Genomic DNA, 24,337 nt, shown 5'->3' with positions numbered 1-24,337 from the left:
CAATGTTTAAGGAAGAATTTTCATGTCTTATTTCATATTAATAACTGGTCCCTGTATATTCACTTGTGGCTATTTAATGTTTTTTTAAAAAGCACTGTCGTTCATTCCTAAACATATTCTCATCTTTTCATTTAAAAATATTCATTTAAAAAGCATATGAAAATGAATATATGTATATATATGCATGACTGGGACATGATGCTGTACACCAGAAATTGACACACTGTAACTGACTATCCTTCAACTACATAAATAAATAAATACAAAAATATTTATTTATATTCTCAGAATTAGACCCGGATTTTGTGGGGCCAGGATATCACTTATATACAATACACATACAATTTGGGAATTTCAGCTTGTTTTTAAGATAGAATTACAAGAACAAAATAGGGTACAAAAATGAATACTTATTTAGAATGATGGGGGGAAATCTCAACATAATTCATGAAAGCTGAAATATACCACACCCATAAAACAGCATATTTATTAAAGATCTAGTATTCTATAATACTTTTCCTCATATTTCTTATTTCATTGCTTAAACCAATTCTTACATGACAATTTTATAAAATCTTTTACAGAATGAATGGAAAGACAGTTCATTCTTTCCTCTAGTAAGTAAAGGCACTTTTTTCCTCTAGTATGATCAGTTATTCTTCATTGATCTTTTGGTAATGTTTCTTTCAGCTCTGTAACTCTTGACTAGCAGTGTCCTGTAAATTTTTATGATTGGTGTCTAATTCAGAGAAATTTCCATCAAATTTCTTGTATAAATAAAACTTAAAATCTGGAAGATTTTCCTATAGACTAGCCTCTGGCCCTGAACATTTCAAACACTGTTTCTCCAACATGGCTCATGTACTTCAAGTGTAATATGTTGCTGATATTTTGACACTTTCTTCTCTACACTGTTATATCACAACCCCAGGGGGCAAGTGGGAACATTTCTGACACTCTTAACCTGAACAGTTATTAATCTACCTCTTCACAAAAGTGACTGCAGGGTGGCTTATGCACAGCAGACATTTATTTCCCAGTTCTGGCAGCTGGGAAGTCCAAGATCAAGGTGCCAGCAGGTTTGGTGTCTGGTGAGAGCTGACCTCCCGGTTCTGAGACTGATCTTTTCGCTGTGTCCTCACATGGTGAGATGGGTGAGGGAAATCTCTGGGGTCTCTTCTATAAGAGCACTAATCCCTTCCATGAGGGCACACCACATAAATATACCTCTAAACACACACAATGTGTTATTTCCAACTTTTCCTTATCCAAATCCCAAAACGTTACGGTGCTGCCATCTAACAGAACAGGCAAGTCAATGGTATAGCTCTAATTCATTCTTTTTAATGGCTGTATAATATTCCTTAATTGTTTCAATCAGTCTCCTCAGCATTTCCTTTTTTTGTTGTTTTGTTTTGTTTGGGGGGAGTAATTAGACTGATTGATTTATTTACTAATGGAGGTACTGGGGATTGAACCCAGGACCTCATGCATGCTAAGCAGTCATTCTACCACTGAGCTATACCCTTCCCAAGCATTTCCTTTATTTCCAGACTTTTATGTCAGAAAACCTATCACAATGAATATCCTTGTTCACATGTCCAGGAATGTTGGTGAGTTTCCCTTGGGGAGGTAGATTATCTTAACTAGGATTAAGAGTCTAATGATTGTGTAGTTTTTAAAATTATAACCAAAGTCCACGTTTTGTTCAGATTTCCTAAGTTTCTTACCTAATGTACTTTTTCTGTTCCAAGAGGATCATACATTTTTCATTTTAATAGGCAGCAAATTATATCACATTGAATATTTTAAAAGTTCACAATTCCATCAACAATATATGGGAATATCCTTTACTTCCATTTCCCCACCAGCAGCAGGCGTAACAGTCTTTTTGTATTACTCAGGCTCACGTCCATGTCCTGTAACGCTGATCTGCATTCCCTCGACTGTAGCAAAACTGAACGTATTTTCACACATTTGTGGTTCATGCGTCTTTGCTCCCCATCACATCTTCATATACTGTGCCCGTTTCCCACCATTTCGGTGGTCTTTTCCATTTCCATTTGCAAGAAATCTTGGTAGTGTCGAACCATCACTGCCAACATCCCACCATGTCCCCACCTCTCACTCAGCCCTTCACCCCCAAGACCTGGCTCCTGAAGCTCTCTTCACTCAGTGACTGTCTCAGCAGAAGGGCTCCTGCCCACCTCCTCCTCCAAGGGCCGTCCTTGGCTTCTTCCACCTTCGTCCCTGGGTCCCCCCTCCCCATCTTCATCGATGGGCCCTTAGACAGGGAACTTCTCTCATTCAACATCCTCAAGCATCTTGTCCACTCACTTCTGTGTCTCAAATGGCCACCAGCATGTGCATGGTTCTCACATCCACCGCCAGCCACATCTATCACAAGCCCCCTTGGCCCAGTGGTGCAGTCTCGGACGCGCCGTCGGCCCCTCCTGGGCCTGCACGGGCTGTGTGGGCCAAACTGATGCTGCTCCTCCCGTCTGCTTAGCAACCCCACAACACGTCTCCGCAACCCAGCCCGAGAGTCCAGGAAAAGGCACGGAAGCAACAACAGGAGAAGAAACAAAGGAACACACCATCAAAAAGTTACGACGACGGAGAGGTGGGCGCCCGCACTGGCAGAGGCAGGCCCTCTGTGGGGCTTCTGCTACATAACTCAGAGAGAGGGAAGGCAAGTTCATGGGCCACGACACACACACGGACAAAAAGAAAGCAAAGGCTGTCAGGTGACATCGAACTCCCGTCTAAGGCCAAAGCACTAAGGACAGCCACGTCACCACCGGGGGGAAATTCTAGGTACTGACGACACAGCATGAAACATGCCGCACAAAAGTCATGAGCAAATTGAAAACTCGGCGACAGGAGAGTAGTGCTATCATCAGACGGACTAAGTGGATAGGTAAGAACATAGTTTTGAAGAATATAATTCAAAAGTCTGAACAAATGAACTCTGGGGCCGACAGAGGGTCCGTTTCCTCCCAAGGGCAGAGGGAGACCTCAGTCCTAGTCGTAGGGACCAAAGCAACAGGAAGCCCACGCGCACATCCATGCACCGCCGCCAGCGTCTCCCCAAGGGCCCTCAAGACGGCAGGAGCGGGGGTCACAGCAGTAACCGGCCAGTAGGTCAACCGAAGCAGTTCCCCCAGAGCCAGGCCTCCCCTCCGGGATCCAGTCACCCCAGGACCTCAGAGCTGGAGGAGACCCTGAACATCTAATTCGAGTCCCTCATCTTACACAGGAGGGAACTGAGGCCTGAAAGACAGGATGCTACAGCCAAGTGCACCTGCACAGGTGCGGGGGTGCAGCCTGCGGTCCGGGAGCCTGAGACGTGGCCACGGGCGGGGACAGCTGCATTCCGTGTGTCTCATACCCAGAGAAGACGGGGCTTTCACAGTCCTCTCCTCTATGTGGCAAAATTACTTTCAGTAGCAATCATGAAATTAAAACATATAAAACTGACCAGAGAACAGGCAGCAAACACTGTCTTTATTAAAGTTTTATCTAATCCTGGCAATAAATAATAAAATTACAGTACAAAAAAAGAAAAAGCACAACTATTTGTTCAGTCATGGTTTCTTGGGCCGGGGGGGTGGGGTGGAGATTAGGTTTGTTTATTTATTTTGATGGCGGTGCCGGGGATGGAACCCAGGACCTCAGGCGAGCTGAGCGCGCTCCACCCCTGCGCGACCCCCGCCCGTTCAGTCGCTTCGGTATCTCCGTAGCAGGCTGGACCTGGGTCCTCCACTGTCAGGCTGCTACGGTGTTCACATCGGTGACTGTCAAGTGAGTCATAAGCGAAAGTGAACAAGACCAAAACGTCTGCAAAACATTTAATTTAGACAACTCCTAAATCATACCGGTTATGGTGCATTTTATTTTCTTGATTTGGCCTACCAATTTTAAAATTATGAAAGTTATTTATGAAATAGTTTTGATATTTCATACGACTATTATTTCATATGAAAATATTTTCATTACTTCATGAAATAGCTTCAATTTCATGAAAAACTCGAAATCTTTCAATTTTCATGAGCACGTGTGGGCTCCAAGTCATCACCGTCACCCAAACCGCCCCAAAAAGCTGGAGTGCAGAGGGGACTAGAGGGGGGTCCGATGATCAGAACCACGAATGCAGAGGCCTCACATTTCCCACCGTCTCCCCACGGCCGCACAGGGACCAGTGTGGACCGGGGGCCAAAAATAAATGTGTCGAATAAGCAGATTTTAAACTTGAGTTGACATACATGACGAAGGATGCCAGCTCTCACATAAAATCCCAAAGGTGCCTGTGTCTGAGGGCAGATATCAATCTCTTAAATCTGAGGAACTGACATTAAAAGCATGTAACTCAGCCGCCCCTTTCGAGAGTACTTTATGTATAAAAGCACATCAGAAACACAATACATCAATTTCCGAGGCTTCAGTAACAGCTTTGGGGGTTTGTTCAGTAAGCAGTTAAGTACAAGGGAGATCTGGTAACAATATGCAAAGCCAATTCCTATTTCCTGTACAATCTGACCTTCACCTGCGGAGCAAGGTCACTCGGCCAAGACTCTGCTCCCGCCTGGCCAGGCCGTGTGCTGGGGGCCAGCAGGACACTCAGGGAGGCAGACATAGTTGGCCACCAAGGGTGATGCAGCAGAGCTGGGGATCAGACATAAAAGCAGACGTGACACAACACAAGGTCCCAGCAGAGAAGTCAGGGCGGGCCTGGGGACTGGGAGGGGGCTCAGCCTGCCAAGGCGGGCTGGATGCCAGACAAGAAAGACATGCTTCTTCAGTGATGTGAGACCTGAGCATTGAAAGCCCGAGCTCGCCAGCAGGAGAGGCTTTAGCCGGGAAGGAGAGAGCATTCCAGGGAAAGTGCGTGGTTGGAGGCCCAGCGAGTAACTCGCCGCAGCCAGAACCCAGGATGAGAAGGAACATGGGGCGGTGGACCCCAAAGCCAGGGATGGGATGGGCACCGCCCTGTGTATCTCACTGAAGACGGAACAGAAGGGGCAACGGTCCCTGGACAGAGAGAACCCCAGCGCCTTCACTCTTCTGGAACGATAACCACCCAGAAAAAACGGTCGTGGGGTGGGCGTGGGGGTCACCGCGGAAGTGGGGAGTGAGAGCCTGAGCCGGGGCAGAGAAGCCGCCTACCTGACAAGGCAGCGCCAGCGAGAGCCGGGCCCAGCCGCCCCGGCGCCCCCTCCGCCTTCTCCTTCTCCACCCGGCCCTGGAGAACTTCAGCTTTCCCAGGACCACGGGGCAAAGGGAGGATGGAGCTGACCACAGTGCAGAAGCAGAAGGGAAGAAAACTCACTTGAATCTCCTTTACACTTATTCCTGATTTTTTTTTAATGGTGCTTCCACGGTACACAGAAGACACAAGATAAGGCAGAGCTGAATCGATGGATGGAGATGCCATTAAAAAAACGACAGGTGGGTAGAGTCCTGGACCTCCCTACAACAGTGGGGAAGCACCACTGCCAAGCGCGGTGAGGCTATCACACGAGGTGTCTGGGGTGTCAGACCCAGAGGGACAGGCAGCAGGGTGGTGGGGGCTGGTGGGGGAGGGGAGGGGGAGGGAGGGGAGGAGGAAGGTGTCGGATGGAGAGAAAGTCTGTTTGGGAAGACGGAAGGCGTGCTGGACGTGGCCCACACGACAGTGTGAGTGGACTTAACCCTGTTCAATCGTACTCTCAAACACAGTGAAGATGCTAAGTTTTACACTATGTGTATTGATCACAGTCAAAAAGAAAAAGCAGGGAGGAAGCAATCGGACCACATGACAGACCAGACCCACGGTGTTAAATGTCCGGAACCTCATTTAACATCACAAGAAGCCTTCAAGGAAGCATGCTTCCCATCTGACAGTCGGGGAAGCGCAGCCTCAGAGAAATTGCTGGTGCAAATCGTCCAGCTGGGAACTGGTAAGCCAGGACCTACCAAGTTTGCTTTACCCATTTCACCTGACTTGATTGCCTTCCCTCAAAAAAAGAAAACAACCAAAAAAAAAAGATAGTACACACTGAGAGCTTTTTATGTTACATTTTCCCAATAAACACTTAGTAATTTCAAATTCTCAAAAAAAAAAAAAGAGGACATCAGAACACACACACACACACACACACACACAGAGGGACAGTGACGTAGAGACACAAGGGGAGACGGTCATCCACACGCCCAAGAGGGAGACCTTCAGACGAGCCCGACCCCGGCCAGCGCCTTGATCCTGGGTTTCCAGCTCCAGGACCGTGGGAACATAAATTTCTGCTGTTTAAACCACCCCATCTGTGGTATTTATTACAGCCAATTAATAAAGAACACATCTGGTGCATAATTTTTTAAATAACAATAATAATAAAATAAAATCAATTCTCCCTGATCACCTCAGGCAAATCCTAAAATTAAACCTTACAAATCAGGCTGCTGCAAGAAGATGTTTGTGCTTTTTCCTTACATCCGATCATCCACTCCATCTGCACATTATTTCTGAATCTCTATGAATGCAACTCAAAACCTATGTGTTTTTTTTTGACTCAAGCAATATGTACAGAGTTTTGAAGAAAGTTACTGCCAAACATACAATCTAAAATGCAAATGCTGGTAACCTCAAAATTCATGACTCACTCTGCCAGGCACGGTGTTTCATGCATATTTAAAAAAATTTTTTTAATTGTCAGCCTATATTGTCACTTTATTTTTTTAACTTTTATTTTTCTTATTCTTTTTCTATTTTTTTCCTTTTTAAAGCCTAATATTTTATCCTTGTTTTTCTAGGAGGAAGGAGGAAAGGAGGTAATTAGTTTTTTTTAATTTATTCATTTATTTATTATTGTTTTTTTAATGGCAGTACTGGGGATTGAACCCAGGACCTCGTGCATGCTAAGCACATGCTCTGCCACTGAGCTCTACCCTCCCCCTGCTTTATGCATATTAACTCATCTAATTAATCCTCACAATAATCCTGGGAACTATGCACTGCAGGACAGGGTGACAATGAGGACCACATTCTGCAGTCACCTAGTCCTAGTTTCAAACAAGTCAGAGCCCTGCCCCAGACCAAATAAACATGTTTTTCTTATGCAATGTAAGGTTTTTTAACAAAATGATCTGCACACCCGGGTGTCCCCAGCCAGGCAAAGGGAGCCGAGCAGCACAGTGCAGCTCGCGGAGTGCAAGACACGAGGACGGGAAGCTGAGGGCGGAAAGGGACCAGCACACTGACACCATTTCACAGATCCTATAAAATGCATTCAATCGTTCATGGGGTACAAAAACCTGGCAAAAAGGTCTTAGAGGCAATTCCTTTTTAGTCAGAGACCTTCAAAGTCTCACCAACATGACCACAAAGCTCCACGACCCAACCATAGCCCCACTCGTCACGTTATAAACATTGTTATTCCACGGGCGTGCGTGGGCTCATTTTCATGCTGTTCTAGTTTTTTAAATACCAGATGTATTTCAAAAAGTACGCAGTGTATCAGTTTCTCAAAAAGCCTAGACATTCTTATTATATTCATTTTTTCATCACTTCTTGGCTTTTTGCCTAAGATCAGGTGTACATTCATTTTTTTCTAATCATAGTATCTCAAAATACCAAAAGTCATGAGGTCCCTTCTTACAATATTCAAAAGAATATACGATGTGTAATCGATTTACTTTCACCTGCTGTGTGAGAAAACATATGGATGTGGAAGAATCTTAAAGCAATATCTGCAAACTATTTATATAGAAAGAATCAAGATTTAAAATCAAAGTCAGTCAACTTTCTTATAAAGCAATCCACTATTCCAAAATCCTCAAAGATCGTGGGTTGGTTTCTATAAAACTTATTTTGCTCTATAGCACTGTATTAAAAATAGCTTCTTGTCTACTTAAGTGTATGACATGTGACAAAATATTGCAACACTGTATTATGCCCATGAACCATCCAAAGAAAATGTTATCAAATGGTCCACAAAACTCGAAATATGCGGTCCTCAGGAATCGGAATTAGAAACATGAAAAAAAAATGGTCAGCAGCTGATTAGTGACAGCCAGCTTTCTCAATATTTCCTCAAAGTTTAATATTAGTTTTGGAGTTCTCAGGTGCAGTTTTAAGGGCAAAAATATAGACAACTTCTCCAACCCTTAATGGAGACAGATCTTCATTTGTAGGCAAATGAATTATAAGCACTGAGTGAGAGTTTCGGGTGTGCGTGCATGTGCACATTTACACAGAACGGAGGGAGGAGACTGGTAAAGACACCAGTATGAATCTCCCATGATGTTGCCTTTGGCCTTGGAGTTCCGTGACTTTGTAATATTGACAACGTTTGGCTTATAAGCACAGCTGACCCATGCCGAGACCACCGTACACAGAATGACCGTGTACATACGTACACACACACTCCTGTCCTTAAAATCGTTTCTCCTGCGATGTCTAAGTACACAGAGTGAACAGAACTTGAAATGTAAGTGGCAGTGAAACCGTGGGATGGCTGGCAGGTGGGACGGCTGGCTGGCAGGCAGGACGGTGACACGGAGAGAAGTTAACATTTCTCTTTGCCCTTCAGAGTCATTACAGGAAATCATTCAATTTACTCTGATAGATCGACACTGGAATGATTAAGGAACTCTAATTTGTAAAGGGAGCATTAAAAATTAATAGGAGGCAGTTTCAACAGAGCTAGGATGCAGGGGAATAATCATGATACTACTCAGCAAACAGCTTTCCTGTTTTCACATAAAAAGCTCTATTTTTAAATTGTCAGAGCTCGGTAACATATTTCATATGCTAGACAGTAACACTTTCAAAACCTCCACCCTTTACAGGAATCAAGATAAAGGAGTAATTTTTTGATTGGATAATTTAAGGACTGTCCCTTTATAGAACTGAATCGGCAATTCAGCACTCAGGTTCTGTATTACGCACAGCACCCAGGTCCTCAGGGGCAGTCAAAGTGGAGTCCGAGTGGCTGAGAAGCTGACAGTCCAGACAAGGAAGGAAGGGGGGGGGGAGATGCGGAAAGAAAAGTACAGACTTTATGTTCACAACTGGATAGCAATCTAATTATCCACTGGGACCGAGTTTAAGGTTTTTACCAATCTACAGGAAAGGATCCTAGCTGGCGTTTGGCTGTACTGAAGTCACGGTAAGTTTAACGTGAACTTACACCAGCTCTGTTCTTAGCGCACTGCGTCTCCTTGCTGCGCTCAGTCTCAGTGCTGCTGAGGCCCAAGGTCAAAGTCAGACTGGGTCAGACCAGGCAGGTTTCCTCTGAGGACGAGAATCTAAAGCGGCTGGCTCCACCGCAGGGTGTGGGAAAAAGCGATCAGAGCTCACATGCACAGGCACCTTCAAAAATTGGGCTTTAATGACATTTCTTGAATGGACTGACACTGGTGCCCTCCGTGATCCTCCGTAACACAGCTGAAGGAGAAGCTCCTAGCAGTGGGGGAGAGGGGGTGCCAGGGCTCAGCTGTGTCCCCCCAAAAATCCACATGTTGGAGCCCTAACGGCCCCCACCCTGCCCTGTGATGGTATTTGGAGGGGGGGCCTTTGGGAAGTTCTGAAGTTGAGATGAGGTCGTGAGGGTGGGGCCATTGTGATGGGGTTAGTGCCCTTCCAAGAAGGGACAGCAGAAAGCTTGGTATCTCTCTCTCATCACACAGTGAGGTGGTCGTCTGCAAGTCAGGAAGAGGGTCCTCACCAAACCCAACCCTGCTGGCACCCTCCTCCAGGACTTCCAGCCTCCACGACTGTGGGAAGACAAACTTCCGTTGTCTGAGTCCCTGACTGTGGTATCTTGTGATGGCAGCTGCGGTGACTAGGACGGGGGTGAGAGTGGGAGCCTCCCCTGGCTGTTCTCTGCTTATTCTGTGTCCAGTGAGGGGTGTTTATGGATCAATTAACCTAATTTCAACTCAACTAACCCTCCCAAAAAGAGCAAGTGGCTTCCGACTCACGCAGCGCGGCCAACCACAGCCTGAAAGCGATAAACTAAGGGCAGCAAGCAAACCGCGGGACCGGCACCTCCAGGAAGCAAAAGCTCTTCAAAACTGCTTTTCCAGGTTGAATGTCAGGATATTTAATCAAATCTGATAAATCAGCCAAAAATGTTCAAAATCAAGAAAATTACCAACAATATGGATTTACATCCATAATTCTTAACCGAGAATCTTGGTAAATAGGTATTGGGTCTTGAGATAATAACTCATGAGAGTTAGACAGTTAGATACACATATGACAGGTTCATGGTAAAAGGTTCTATGGATGGGACATGCGATCAGAAAGGTCTGGAGCCCACTGATGTGGATACAGAACTTATGTGACAAGCTTGGCCCCCTCTCCAGCTGTCACCTTGTCTCAGGCAGGTCTGAAAGCTAAAACCAGCCAGCTCCCTCCAGGAGCCTGTGGAGTGACAAATGCCCAAGATACAGGAAACAATCCCTCAGAATGACCAACGACAACATCCCAAACTCAATCCCAAAGCCTTTCTTAACTAGATCTAATTTTTTTAAAATAGGTAAGGGTAGCTAACAGCCTACAGTTTAAGTTTTGAAGAGCTGGCTTTCATTTAGGAGAAAAGGATAGATCGGCATTTCAGTGGTCAAACCAACCTCATGGATTTCAGGAAATTTCTTTGCAGAACATCCCTGCATCCCAACAATGGTCAGACCTCTCCTTTTGTTCTCTCAAAGCATTGTCCCTCTTGAAAGGATTGCTGATCAGCATTTCTGAGCACGCTTTGCTGTCTGTTGAGTGACGCAGCCATAGGGGGCGGAATGGACACCTGGCTGCCACTTTCTAGGTAACCTCACAAAAGCTCACGTGACTAAACTCTGACTGTCGGGTTTTCTGCAGTCCACGTTTCTCCTTTTTCAACTGCAGAGGAACCAGATCAAATGTTATGCACACAAACTCTAGTATTGCCCAAGGCTGCCACACTTTTCTGTTTCTAAAAACGTATTTCAACAAAGCTCAAGCGTTTCATGGTTACCTGAAATACACAATGCCAAAGGCCCCCGGGTCGAATGCTTTTACCTGCAGAGCGCCTCAAAGGCCTGCCCAGGGGTGCAGACCTGATCGAAGTTCTGATGACAAGCATCTTCTGTGGCGTGAACCGCTGCGCGTGTGTATGAAGGACACCTGACACGCGGCGCTCGCTCACGGTCGGGACACAGGGTGGGAGGCCCTGGTTCGGACACTGACCGAGCACGTGCCTCTAAATTAAGAAGAGTGAGCAGTAACTGAGTGAGCAGGTGATGTGTTAACTAGACTGACCGCAGTATTTCTATCAAGCCGTCAGGTTGTACACCTTAAGTACAATTTTTATTAAAAAATTCATAAATAAACAGATAAATAAAAACAGCATAAATGTCAGAAAATCTTGAGACTGTTGTAAAGTAGGAAAACGGAACGCACTCAACACAACCAACTGCTTGGTAAGGATTTTTATACACCTGTACCTTTGCGCAACTTGCCAAGGACAGTTGTCTCAAATGAGACATGTAAACCCTGGTTTTTAAAACAATGATCTGTATAGGAATCAAAAGGAAGTCACGGTCGTTACCGGGATCTTGGTATCGTTTCCCTGTTAAATGGCAAGCACCCTAAGTGTGAAGACCGGCTCCCACCTCAGCTCCACAGCTCTAGATGTTCAGAGACAACCGTTCATCCTCCCGCCCTCCACGATCTTAGATCCAGGACCACACGCATCCTCTGACACCACTATTCACGCACACACCGGTTTCGAATATGACTTTGTCCTCTATTTTTTAAGACAAAAATATCCTTTCAGACACCAGGATCCCAGTATAATATATAAAACTACGATGTGTAAAAACCCAGTGCTCAATCCCCTTTTCAGTATAGGCAAAATTCCATTTTAAACTTATCCTGGCAAAACCAACAAAATATTCATACAAAGCCATTTTCTTGTAAGACAAACCAATCTAAGAAATGCAGTAGCTTGACAAAGTCAGGTTATTGCTTTAATGAAGATTTTTGCTAACTAAAACTCCCACCTGAAATGAAGGACTCATTCAAAACTGAGCGACTGTAAACATGCCTACCTTGCTTTGCAAGACCTCACTTCAAACACTGAGAAAATCCCTTTACAGCCTTGAAACTCACAGTTGTAAATGGTATGCTGATAATCACACAAAAAGACTTCACTGCCTGATCTTGATTACATAAATACTGTCCATTCCTTTGATCAGTAAATCATTTCAAGATACTTTCTGGAAAAAAATTTTTTTTTTACCTTGAAACATTTTTTCAAATTTAGATACACAAACTTTAATGTTTGCCACCGGCCCCCTCTAAGTGGCAAGCTTTCTGTAAGCATTTACTGTTTAACTTAAAACGCTTAAAGGAAAACGGAATCCTGCACGTGCAATGTGAAGAACAGGAAAACCTGCAGAGACAGAAAGAAGATGAGTGGCTGCTTCGAGCTGAGGGAGGAAGGATGGGGAGAGGATAGTTAAATAGTACAGTTTCCTCTGGAAGTGACAAAAATGTTCCAAAATTGTGTTCATGGTTGTACAACTCTAAAAGTACACAAAGGCACTGAATTGCATACTTTACATGGATGGTTATATGGTATGTGAATTACAGCCGAATAAAGCTGTTGAATGTTAAAGGAGATGCGATCGTACACTTCAGAAAAAAGGCATCTCGTAGGATGGATATATGTAAGATCTTACACATGAAGACGGAAGCTGCAATGTCTGCTAAATTCTGGATGACTGAAGACAGTCACTGTCTTCGCAGCTGAGGCCCTAGAAAATCAACGCCCAGGAGAGAAGACCATGTCATATTTCTCTATGATAATCCAAATTCATTGGCTTCAACAACGGAAAACTTCAGCCCACCACAGCTTTAGATCAAACACCGGCATTGTTTTCAGTGTCAAGAACAAGGTTTAGACAGACATCCAGTTACATGGCACAGACTCCCAGGATTCCAAGGAACTGCTCAGGATTCAGAGTTACCACGTCGGGCACTCCGGCGGTGCCAAGGCTACAGTCAGCTCCGGCAGTGACTTCCTCACTCCTGGGCGCCAGGCTGAGCCTCTTTTGTAGGTAATCTAGTCCAAGCGTTAACCCTGGACCATCCATCCCTGTTCAGAATCGTAGCACACTGCCCTCCCTAACCTCGCCCAGTGCCCCACCACCACATCCCTCCCCAGCAAACGCCAGTCCTTTCTGTGAAGTCAGAACACCAGTTGCCCATGAAGGCGGTCACAGAGCAACCGCCAAGACCCCTGAGGTTCCAAGCCAGGGAGGGCCTGGGGTCCAGAAGGTAAGCAAGACAGCTCCGCTCCAGGGAGGGCAGCCTCCAGAGATGCAGGGCGACCAAATACACCGACACCCCGACTCCATGAATGGGCATCAGGGCCTCTGGCCCACGTCGTCCCTTCTTTTCAAAAGCCTTGATTTAGAAGCAATCTGGGATAGACACTCCCTGCCCCAGCCTCCAAGAAAAATCATTCATGCTTCCACAAGAAAAATTATGTTAAGAAAAAAAAATCCTTTACCAACTCACTTTTAGGAAAATATCCTTTGAATAGCTTTACCAACTTTTAGCAAGCATTCAGAACCAAGTAAAAAGCCTTATTTAAAAAAAAAATCAATACTGTTATAAAGCTTGATTTCAGTGACATTCAAGTGCTAAAACAATGTTGCTCAACATTTTGTAAAATGCTTAAACTATAGTGCCAAGAGAATCCATTTATAATCAATTCTTGAATAAAGTACGAATCACATTACCAACAATAATTCCTCATGAAAAACACAGTCAAGGTGAAGCAAATATTTGAAGACCATCTTATAGAACAGCAGGCCACACTTTAATTTCTCAGAGCCTGTTCAGTGTATTCTGAAACTTAGGCTCATGTATAAACCATGAACTGAAAAATTATATGAATATTTAATATATTTAATTAATTCAATTATTCACTCATACAAGGCTTTGAGCAGTCCGTGTCTGCCCACTTCGCTCCTAGCCAGCCCACAGATATGCCCGCTTCCCCCTCCCCTACCCCTAAAAAGCACAGGCAAGACCGCACAGCAGGCAGTCCCTGGAAATCTCTGACTGATGATAAAATCAGCCTCCAAGTCAGTGTGAGTCTCGGATAAAGAAGCTGTGGTGTGTGTATGTGATGGAGTACTACTCGGCCATAATAAAGGATGAGGCATTGCCGTTTGCAGCAACGTGGATGGACCTGGTGACAGTCATACTACGTGAAGTTAGTCAGAGACAAATATCATATGATGTTGCTTGTATGTGAAATCTAAAAAAAAGACACAAATGAACTTATTTACAAAATGGAAACAGACTCACAAACACAGAAAACAAACTTATGATTACCAGGAGGGAAAGGCAGGGGGGAGGGATAAATTAGGAGTTTGGGATTTGCAGATACAAACTACTATATACAAAATAGATAAACAACAAGGTCCTACTGTGCAGCACAGGGAACCACATTCAATAGCTGTAATAGCCTATAATGAAAAAGAATATGAAAAAGAATTATATATATGTATAACTGAACCACCATACTGTACACCAGAAACTAACACAAATCAACTACAATTCAATTTAAAAAGTCAATGTGAGTCTTGATTAGAGAACAGATTGTGAGGTCCCATTACCAAGACTTAAAAAAAAAAAAAAACCTTCACCTTCCATGGAAACTAGAGAATTTAGACAAAACCCAAAGACCCCTATTTCCTTCTTCCAGCTTCAAGCCTGCATAAATGGGTATCGAAATTAAGAAAATGAATAGGAACTAAGAAAAAATAATATTTGAAAATATCTTAAAGTTTAAAAAGAAGAGTAACTCTTCAATTCCATATCCTTATACAGTACGTATCTTTTCAAAAATAAATCTTTTTACCTTTTTAAAAGAAACTCAATGAGAAGGTCTAAGGAAATGGATCTATATCGTCAGGGCAGGATTCCAGATGGTCTAAGTACATTTCAGAGTTGTGTCTCCATCACCCCAAGGTGAAACCCCAAGCACATAAGAGCCACTCCCCTTTCCCCAACCTCTTCTCCAACCCCAGGAGCCACTCATTATCTTCTCTCTCAATACATTTGTCTCTTCTGGATAGCTTGTATAAATGGAATCACACATGAAATCTGTTCCTGGCTTCTTCCTATCAGCATAACATTTTCAAGGTTAGTCCATGTTGTATTATTCCACTCCTTTTTATGGCCAAATAATATTCCATTGTATGGCTGTATCATATTTTCTGTATTCATTTCTCAGTTGAAAGACATCTGGACTCTTTCCACCTTGGGCTATGATGATAACGCGGTCACAGACACCTGCACCAGCTCCTATGTGGACACATGTCTTCATTCCTCTTGGGTATATACCCCTTGGAGTAGAATGGCTGGGTCCTATGTGACTTTACATCTAACCTTTTAAGGAACTGCCAAGCTGTTTTCCAAAGCAGCTGCACCATTTCTCATTCCCATCAGTGACACACAAGGGTTCCCATTTCTCCACATCCTCGCCAGCACTTGTCGCTGTCCTTTCCATCAGAGCTACCTTAGTGTGTGAAGCACTACCTCACTGTGTTTGGTGCTCTGCATCTTAAATCAAGCCACTCATTCTTGAATCTGGCCTCAGCTATTCTTCTAAGCTATACTTTTAAGTATAAAAGATGCCCCAAGGGTCATTCTTAAAACCCCAAATAAAGCCAGGATAATCTAACACTCTTAATAATTGGAAGTGTCACCTCGGCAGAGTATGCACCATTATTCGACCCCAAATCCTATCCAGCTACAATAATGTCCAACAGTCACATCTTTCTAAATAAACACGTCCAGTGAAGCAGCCTGTCCAGTGCAAAGACTGCAGGGGAACACTTAACACATAACAAAGCTTTAGCCAGAGCTTTCAAGGAGCCCAGGACTGGAATTCAGGTTTGTCAGTAATCTATGTGTAACCTGACTTACCCTCTCTACGCCTGAGTGTGGCATTCTGAACCACTCACACAACTACCTCCTCTGAAGTCACTCCCAGAGATAAAGTTGTCTAAGCATGAAAGTTTAATGACATCTGAAAACGTGCGAACCCCCGTGCCCGAAAAAGCTAGCTTTGCGCAGTAGAAAGAACTGGAACTCAGCAGTCAGACAGGCTGGGTTCCATTTCCAGCCTGGTCATTCATAGCTCAGGGACCACAGGTACATTATTTAACACCTTTCCATGGCAGCTTCCTCACCCAAAGGTAAGAACGCCTTCTTCGCGAGGTCGCGGGGATTTACAAAGCCAGTGCACTTAAAGCACCGGGCACAGCGGCCGGCAGAAAGCAGACATGCAAACGTTAGCTTCCATCATCTTCCCGCTAACTCTGGGCAAAGCTTCCCAGCAAATAAAGCCCTCTGAACAAACGCCCCAGGCGTTGAGAGCTGAATTCAAGCTCTTGTGACCCGACGGATTCCGTTACAGAGCACTTCTCCACATACAGTTGGTAAATCGCTACGGAAGGCTATCCGTTGGCTTAAAACAGGACTGGAAGGGGGGAATTCCTGGAGGGAGCTCAGGGATGAACGATAACAGACCTCATTTTTGCCGGAGACAAAAGAGTAAAAACGTCCTCTGGGCTCACAGACAGCCCGAGCACAGGACCAAAGCAAAGCAGGAAAGATAAGGCTCTATTCCCACGACCGGATTGGAAACGTGGGTGTAGACGTCCAGGCTTCAGGGGAAGGGGAGTGGAAGGGGCTGGAGGAAGCAGAGAGGGGCAGAGGCTGCTAGATGCGTAGAAAAGACAAGAGGAATCCAAGCCCCGGGCCAGCTGGAATTAACCGCTTCCTGTGTCTGTCGCCGTCTCCTACCTGATCTGGTTGTCACGGAATTTGTTGAGATGCGCTTGGTTGAGGTAAATGGTGCGGGTTGGTGTGTCCAGCTGGTCTCCAACAGACGTGGCCCGGGACATCTCATCATCTGCCTTCTTGTAGCCCGAAGAAGGACGAACAGGTCCTGCAGAGAAGAGGCGCGGGCAGAAAGCAAAACACAAAGAAGTCACGCTGAGCCGAGGCAGCAGCACCGGCGAGCAGGCGGGCGGGGACCAGCTGGAAAGGACGCTCCGGGGGACGCGGCCGCCTCTGTACGCCGGCAGCCCCAGGAGACCGCGCAGCTCGCCCGGCCCCGCCCCGCCCCGCCCCGCCCCGCCCCGGTCCCCGGCGTTGAGAAGCCTCTCCCGCGGGTGGGAGCCTCGGCCCCTCCCGCACCCCCGCCCCCTCCCCCGTCCCAGCGGGCCTGGCCGCAGCGCGGGGACGCAGGCCCCGCGGGGATGGGGAGCGCGCACTGCTGGAGGCAGGGCCACACGGACAGAGGGGCTGCGGGGAGCAGAGGCCAGAGCTCCCCTCCCCTGGGCGAGCCCCTCCTCCAGGCCCAGGGACTGACTTCTGGAGCTAGGCTTGCTCGGCTTCTTTGTGCTTAGGAACAGAGAGATGACAGCAAGGGGGTGTGCCCTGCGTTGGGCCGCCGCCGCCGCAGAAGAGGGCGGAAGCACACCTCTGTGCTCCAAAATGAAAGTGCCCAACCTCAGTGCTGAAGGCTGGCTCCCCGTTATCCTCAACAGACCCGAGCGCAGTCGCCCTGCCCACCCCAGCTCCTGGACGCACGCGTGAGCCTTCATCCATTGCTCTAGGTACTGCTCCGGTGGTTAGGACCCCAGCAAGTCTGCCTCCTTAAGATGTGATTTCAGTCCTATAGTCAAGCCTCTCTGGAGTTCAAACTCCCCCTAACCTTCACCTGAAGAGGTGGCAGCGTTGCCAAACGATGACACATCTAATACTGCAATTGCTGCACGCACACCCACGTCTCCAAACCCAAGGCAGGGTCCCTGGTGGGAGAGGGCGACCCACCTCAAGAAGTGACCGTCAGGGAGGGACGCCTGAAGTCAAGGCTCACAGGAAAGAAAGTTGCCCTACAGATGATGGAGACTTCTCTAGTTTTCCCTAAATCACACCTGCTCTAATACCTGCCGCATTTTCCATCTATAAAAGAAATGGTGTCGCGTGTTACTTAAGAAAAGGACATTTCATTTCAGTAAACAGCCACTTCATAGCTACAAAGAATGCAGCCTATGAGAAACATTTTGAAAGAGAGAGTTTTGGCTATTTACATCATCTTTTAAGTGGTTGGAATCCTATTATAATCCTCATCTTAAGAGGTGGACAACCAAAATTTAAAACTGGTTATTGAGAGCTAACATGCTTTCATGACAGGTACTTATAGCCAGTCCTTGGTCACAGGTAGGTGCGTCTCTGTACAGGAAGGACCCCAGCCTCAGAACCTCCCCTCCTGCCCCCCATTCTGTGGTCCTCTGCTCTCCTCCGCTCATCCACCAGGGGCAGCAGAGAGCAGCACTTCCTACTTCCAGGCTGGGGAGCTAGGGCAGGACTTCAGAGGCTGGGTTTTAAAGCATTTGCTGATTTCAAGGAAGACAAGGAATATTTTTGAAACAGCCTACGTGAAAGTGCTGCTCTCCTCTCTGCCCACTCACCCCACTTTGTTCTCCTCCACAGCCTTTATCATCATTACCTGACATTATTTATTTATGGGCTGTCTTCCCATGGCCAAGACCAGAAGCACCAGGACAGCAGAGACATGTTCGGTCCTCTGCAGTGACCTCAGCGCCCAGGACGGTGCCTGGTACCTGCTGGGCACTCATCTTTGCTGCCTGAATTGAGTTATTTTTACTTAAGTCTTAGAAAGGGTCGCTTTGAATTCCCCAGGCAGAGCATGGAGAATTGCATGGAGAGCTCGGACTCCAGACACCGCTGTGGATAAAACAGTTCACCGCCAGGTGGCATTCCCTCTGGCTGAACCTCACCATCACCCAGGGCACTCTCAAAATTAACCAGTTCTTGGGCCAAATCTTTACAGATTCTGACTCCTTTGTCTCTTTTCTTTCGTTTTTAAAGCTCCTTAGGTGATAGGAATGGACAGCCAGAGTTGAGAATCCCTTTGAGATGCTGCTGAGAACCCAAAACCCAAAGATCTGGGTCCCACTCTCAAAAACATTAACCAGTGTAACCATGGCGACCTGTCATGCAGGTAAGTTTCGCAGGTAGAAAGGTGTCTCTGGTCAGAGTTCAATCATGTGGCCAATTACTAGCACCTGTGTAATGAAGCCCCCAACAAAACGATGGGCACTAAAGCTCAGGTGACCTGTCCTGAGGACATGGATGCTTCCCACGGGGACCCTCCTCAACATCACTCTCTCTTTTGGCTGATCCTGATTTGTGTCCTTTCTGATAAAACTATAATCATGAGTACAGCGCTCTCTCCTGAGTGCTCTACATTATTCTAGCTTATTACTGAAACTGAGGGGGAAGAGAGAAGTCGGGATTTGTAGCCAGGTGCTCAGAAGGGCTGGTTTCCTGGGGACCCCAGACCTTTCCACTGGTGTCTGAAGTCAGGACAGACTTACAGAGAATCGTGTCCTCAGTCTGTGAAGTCTGACTCACTCCGGGTAGTTAGTATCAGAATCGCATCGCTGACATGACTCTGTGAACTCCGGGACGACAGAGTCAAAAGGGAAAGTTTATTAATGATCACAAAAGTATGACATCATGTATATGTGAAATCTAAAAAAAATGGCACAAATGGACTTTCTTACAAAACATAAACAGACTCACAGGCATAGAAAACAAATTTACGGTTACCAGAGGGGAAAGGGGCTGGGTGAAGGGATAAACTGGGAGTTCAGGATTTGCAGATACAAACTACTGTATATAAAATAGATAAAAGATCCTACTGTAGAGCACAGGGAACTATATTCAATATTCTGTAATGGCCTATAATGGAAAAAAATATGAAAAGGAATATATTACATGTATGCATAATTGAATCATTATGCTGTACACCTAAAACTAACACAACATTGTAAACCAACTACACTTCAATAAAAGAAACCATAAAAGTGTATTAGGGCAAATGAAAGCTGGGGTTGGAAGCCAAATCTGCAGAAACTTGAACCCAGCCCCCCTCCCGCTGGGACAGGCCGCCCCGTGAGCTCAGGCCGCTTGAGCCCTGGCCCCTTAATCCAGAAAACAGAAATCGATTGCATAAATCAAGGGCTGGCAAACGCTTTCCGCAAAGGGGCAGGCAGTAAATATTTTAGGCCTTGGGCCACGTATGGCCTCAGCCTCATTTTTTTTTTTTAAACACAAAAGTTGTAAAAATGTGATAAACCACTCCCCCTTCACAGGCCAGATTTTGCCTTCATATAAACCAAGTTCATTCACAGGTAGCTGACTGTATCCCCACCCCCACCTCAAGGGAAAATGAGACTGAACTTCTTCTGCAGCAGTAAGATGCGACAGAAAATCCCTGGTGTTCCAGCTTCTGTTACACGAGTTAACAGTTGGTTATGTCATTTTCCTCATTTTTTATGTACTTGAAAATTATGAAAATTTTTTTCATTTCTTTGCCTCTGGAAAAATTTCCAGAACAGGGCAATCATCACAGCCTTGCAACAAGTCATGTGCACGCACACACGTGGGGCACACACACATACCCACACATGTTGGGCAAACATGCACAGACATGGGTGTACACACGTGGGTGCACACACGTGGGGCCCACGCACACACGTGCATGTGGACACACACGCACACATGGGCACACACGTGGACGTACACACGTGCATGCACACACAGGCATGCCCACTCCCCTTCCTGAAGAGTTTCAACCTCAGCTCTGGCCTCTACCCCATGTTCACAAAGATGTCTCCGAATCCTTCAGGACGCATACAGAGCAGCCCAGAGGCTGGGGAAGAACCTGACCTGATTATCAGTCCTAATCAAATAAACATAATGGAAACGCTGTGCAAAGGCAAAATGTGATTATTCTCACCTTGGCAGACGCACTTTTGAGGCCTTTTTCTGGACCCTGCTTTGCACAAAACACATCTTTCCAAATACAGCATCTGTGATCCATTTCTACTCGAGAATTTAAAGGAATAAAAACACAGAGGGAAAGAGACACCGATGGGCGGGAGCTGCTATTACTGTGCATACTTACTGGTTTCTCTTTTCTCTTTTTCCAGGGAAAGAGGATGGGGAGGGAAGTAACAGGCCATTGACTAATTCTGATTCAAAATATTGTGGGGTGCCACTCATCCAAAGTGACTGGGCGCCCCCCAGATGAAGGTGGCGGGAAGGGAAAAGACACACAGTGTAAGGCAGAAGCTGACTCGTTAGCAGAGGCAACAGAAACAAGAGAGAACAAAGAATCTGGGAATTCAGAGGATGTAGATGACTACCAGTCTTAGGGCCCAAAACACAGGGCAATTTCATTAAGAAAGAGTTTGACTAGGCTTATGAGAGTGGCTGTGATTCGGTCGTGCGGAGAAGGCGCAGAGCTTTCCAAAAATAGCACCACGTGAGCAGAGACAGACCAGGGACGCTTTCTTTATTCACAGCCTCATGGCTCCTGCTGGGGGACGAGCAGTGAGCCGCGGCCACCCAAAGCCCAGTTTCCAGGAAGCACAAACTGGGCTCTGTTCCCTGCAACCCATTTTATACCTTAGATGTATAAACACTCACCGTGTAAATTACGTGACGACGGATGTGATTTAAGGAAACGTATTTAATAGATAAAAACAGCAACAGCAAAAAGAAAAGCCGCGTTTCAGATACTCGATGCAGAGGATTCTTCTCCAGGGGCTGGGCTGGCGGAGGCATCAGTGGAAGCCCACTGAATTTTCTGTAGCTACTGCCTCTGTTCCTGGAATGGATACTCCCACTGCTGCCTGGACCTCAAAACCGGGCTCAGATTAGGCGCACGGACCTTCAGACCCCATGGCCAAGTCAGCAGGCGTGAACGCAGCCTTTGAGCAGTTAGTTAATCCCAGGAGAGGGGCAGTTGCAGTATGCTTGTCCCAGGCATTTTGAAGACCCACAAGACCTTGGTCAAAGGCGTACAGGTTCACTGCACATGGCCCCGCCGCCAGCCCACCTCTCCAGCATCCTTCCTGACACCTCTCCCTTGCTCGGGGAGCTCCCCCAAAAGCAGTCTTCTCCCCACTCCCAGAGACGTCAACGCTGTTCCCTCCAGAGCCTGGTACCTGCCTTTCCTCCCACCCAGAATTCTGTTTCCCCAGGTGTGGCTTTGCTAACTCCTTCCCATCACTCAGGCCTCTGCTTAAACTTCACTTCCACACAGAAGCGCTCCCTGACCGCCATCCCTGCCACACTGCCCAGCTTAGTTATTCCCTAACACCGTGTTATTTCCTTCACTGCACTTAAGCAATTCATCTCCTCATTTTCTGCCTTCCAACGTCAGCCGTAAGTCCACAAGGTTAGGGCCTTCTTAGTCACCTCCACGTCCCCAGTGCATGGACATGGAAGCTACTCTATAAACGTGTCCAACAATCAGAGTGGATGCAGCCACGAAACTTCACGTCCTGTCTTCAGTGGACACAGAAAAATGTGGTAGAGTAAATTTAAGGAGTGACCCTAAGGTACCACCCAAAAGAGAATAGGGGGAAAGAAGGAGTGGGGAGTATTCAGTTTTATTTGGACCTCAGTCTAATTTTACCATTTTAAAAGTTCACGCAAGCGGTGTTAAGTCTCTCCTGAATAGATGCTCTGGCTCCAGGACTTCCTCCTCTTCTTCCCTCCCTCAGAGGGGCCCTGGGAGGATGGAGGGCGGGGGTGGGAGGGAAGAGCCTTGACCCTTGGGCAAAGATGTCTTCTGCCTCCTCTGGTCTACAGAGCGATGCCCCTGGTCTCCCTGCTGGCATTTGTGGCCACAGCCTGTGACAGGTCTGGCTTGGCTTTATCCATGGGCATTCGTGTCCCCAGGTGGGCTCCTCCTCACCTGGGTTCCCTCTGCCCGAATCACATCACCTGTCACCCCTGCACCCGGCCTGCCCACATCCGCCATCCACCTGCAGCCTTGCAGGACCCACCCCTGGAAAAATCAGCTCACAGACCGCATTAGAGGTACGTGGGCCACTCAGGAAAATGAAACCTCTCACCCCTCAGTTCTGTCCTCAGGGATCCCACACAGCGCCCCTCTCTGACTGGGGAAACTTTCCTCACAGAGAGAAAAACGAAGATGCTTCTTGTCATACTGGCATCTTCCCTCTCAAGCTCCTCCTCTCTACGTCCTGAAGGTCAGAAACAGAGGCGAGCTTCCTCGTGTACAGCTGACGATGCTCTTCTGGAGTCCAGACCACCCTTTAAAACCCGCTGAGGTGTCTCTGCTTCCATGTCAAAAATGCTCAGTCCAGCTCCCCAATGTCTGTCATAAATGTGACCAAAGGGAGAGAGACACCCATCTACCAGGTCCCCTTATAAACCAAAGCCCAGCTGGCCTGTCCCTGCTCTTCCTGAAAGGCATAACTGAAGACCCTCTGTGCTCCTCCTGGGGTTTCTTCCAGCCACTGCCCAGGTCGGGGTGGGGGAGGTCCTGGGTGCCCGGAAGCCAAAGGCCACGTCCAAGAGAAAGACACGTGCATGGGCTGCAGCCACCGCCCAGATCCACCTGCAATCAGCCTGTCAGGGTCCTGGGACCTGTGGTGACAAGTACACATGACACCTAACTTCCACTAACAGTCTCCATGGAACCTCCAAAATTATGCGCAGGTTTGAACAAACCAACACAGGGGCCAACTCGTTCACCTTGGTTCCCAGACCCTTGGATACACAAAATACACTTTTCCAGTGTGACGGCATCTCCTGACTTTCTTGTTGATGTGACATTTTGTGGATCACGTTTCTTCTCAGACAGAGAAGTGAGAAAGTCTCAAATGTGGAAAAATCATCACAAAGGCAGTGAGTGCTGTGCCAAGGAGACACAGATGGGGCCACCCGGACCCCCAGCCCCTCCACCAATTCAGGGTCGCCAGAGCGGCTGTCTCTGTCCAGTCAGGAGGTCATAAATAATTCCAATAGAAAGCACAGCTGTCTCTCGTTGGGCCTTGTCTAAGCCCGTGCCACCTGCGTTCACCCCCGTGACCCCTGGGACAGTCACGTGACAAGCCTGCTCACCCTGGACGTAATGAAAACGGGCGAAGAGCAGCCAGGCAATTAGCTCGGCGTCCACAAGCTGCCATTTTCTCTGTTACTCTGAGAGTCTCCTGTACAGCTCACATTATAAATAATTGGGGGAGAGGTTTCAAGGCAAGGAGTTTCCTAAAACAGACAAATATTTATTGACTGAGTCTTTTATCCTCCTTAGGATCTGGTTAATTTTTTTCCCTTTAAACAAAAATATACTCCCAGAACCCACACATTAAAAGAGAGACGCACCGGCAGCCTGGTGGCGGCGGGGACAGGACTAAGGCTCCAACCAGATCTGCC

General features: G+C 46.7%; 1 protein-coding gene across 2 annotated transcripts in view; it reads right to left on the bottom strand.

Annotated features, from left to right (window-relative positions):
- The window catches only part of ATP8A2 (ATPase phospholipid transporting 8A2), a 416,513-nt gene that overhangs the window by 358,902 nt on the left and 33,274 nt on the right, over positions 1–24,337 (bottom strand). For both annotated transcript variants that reach the window (XM_074377942.1, XM_074377943.1), the window contains exon 2: positions 16,850–16,994. In XM_074377942.1, the coding sequence (XP_074234043.1) occupies positions 16,850–16,994 (145 nt within the window). The remainder of the gene's footprint in view (positions 1–16,849; positions 16,995–24,337) is intronic.

Source organism: Camelus bactrianus, chromosome 14, assembly GCF_048773025.1.
Source record: "Camelus bactrianus isolate YW-2024 breed Bactrian camel chromosome 14, ASM4877302v1, whole genome shotgun sequence".
Lineage (NCBI taxonomy): Eukaryota > Metazoa > Chordata > Mammalia > Artiodactyla > Camelidae > Camelus > Camelus bactrianus.
This window is presented reverse-complemented; position numbering and strand designations above follow the sequence as displayed.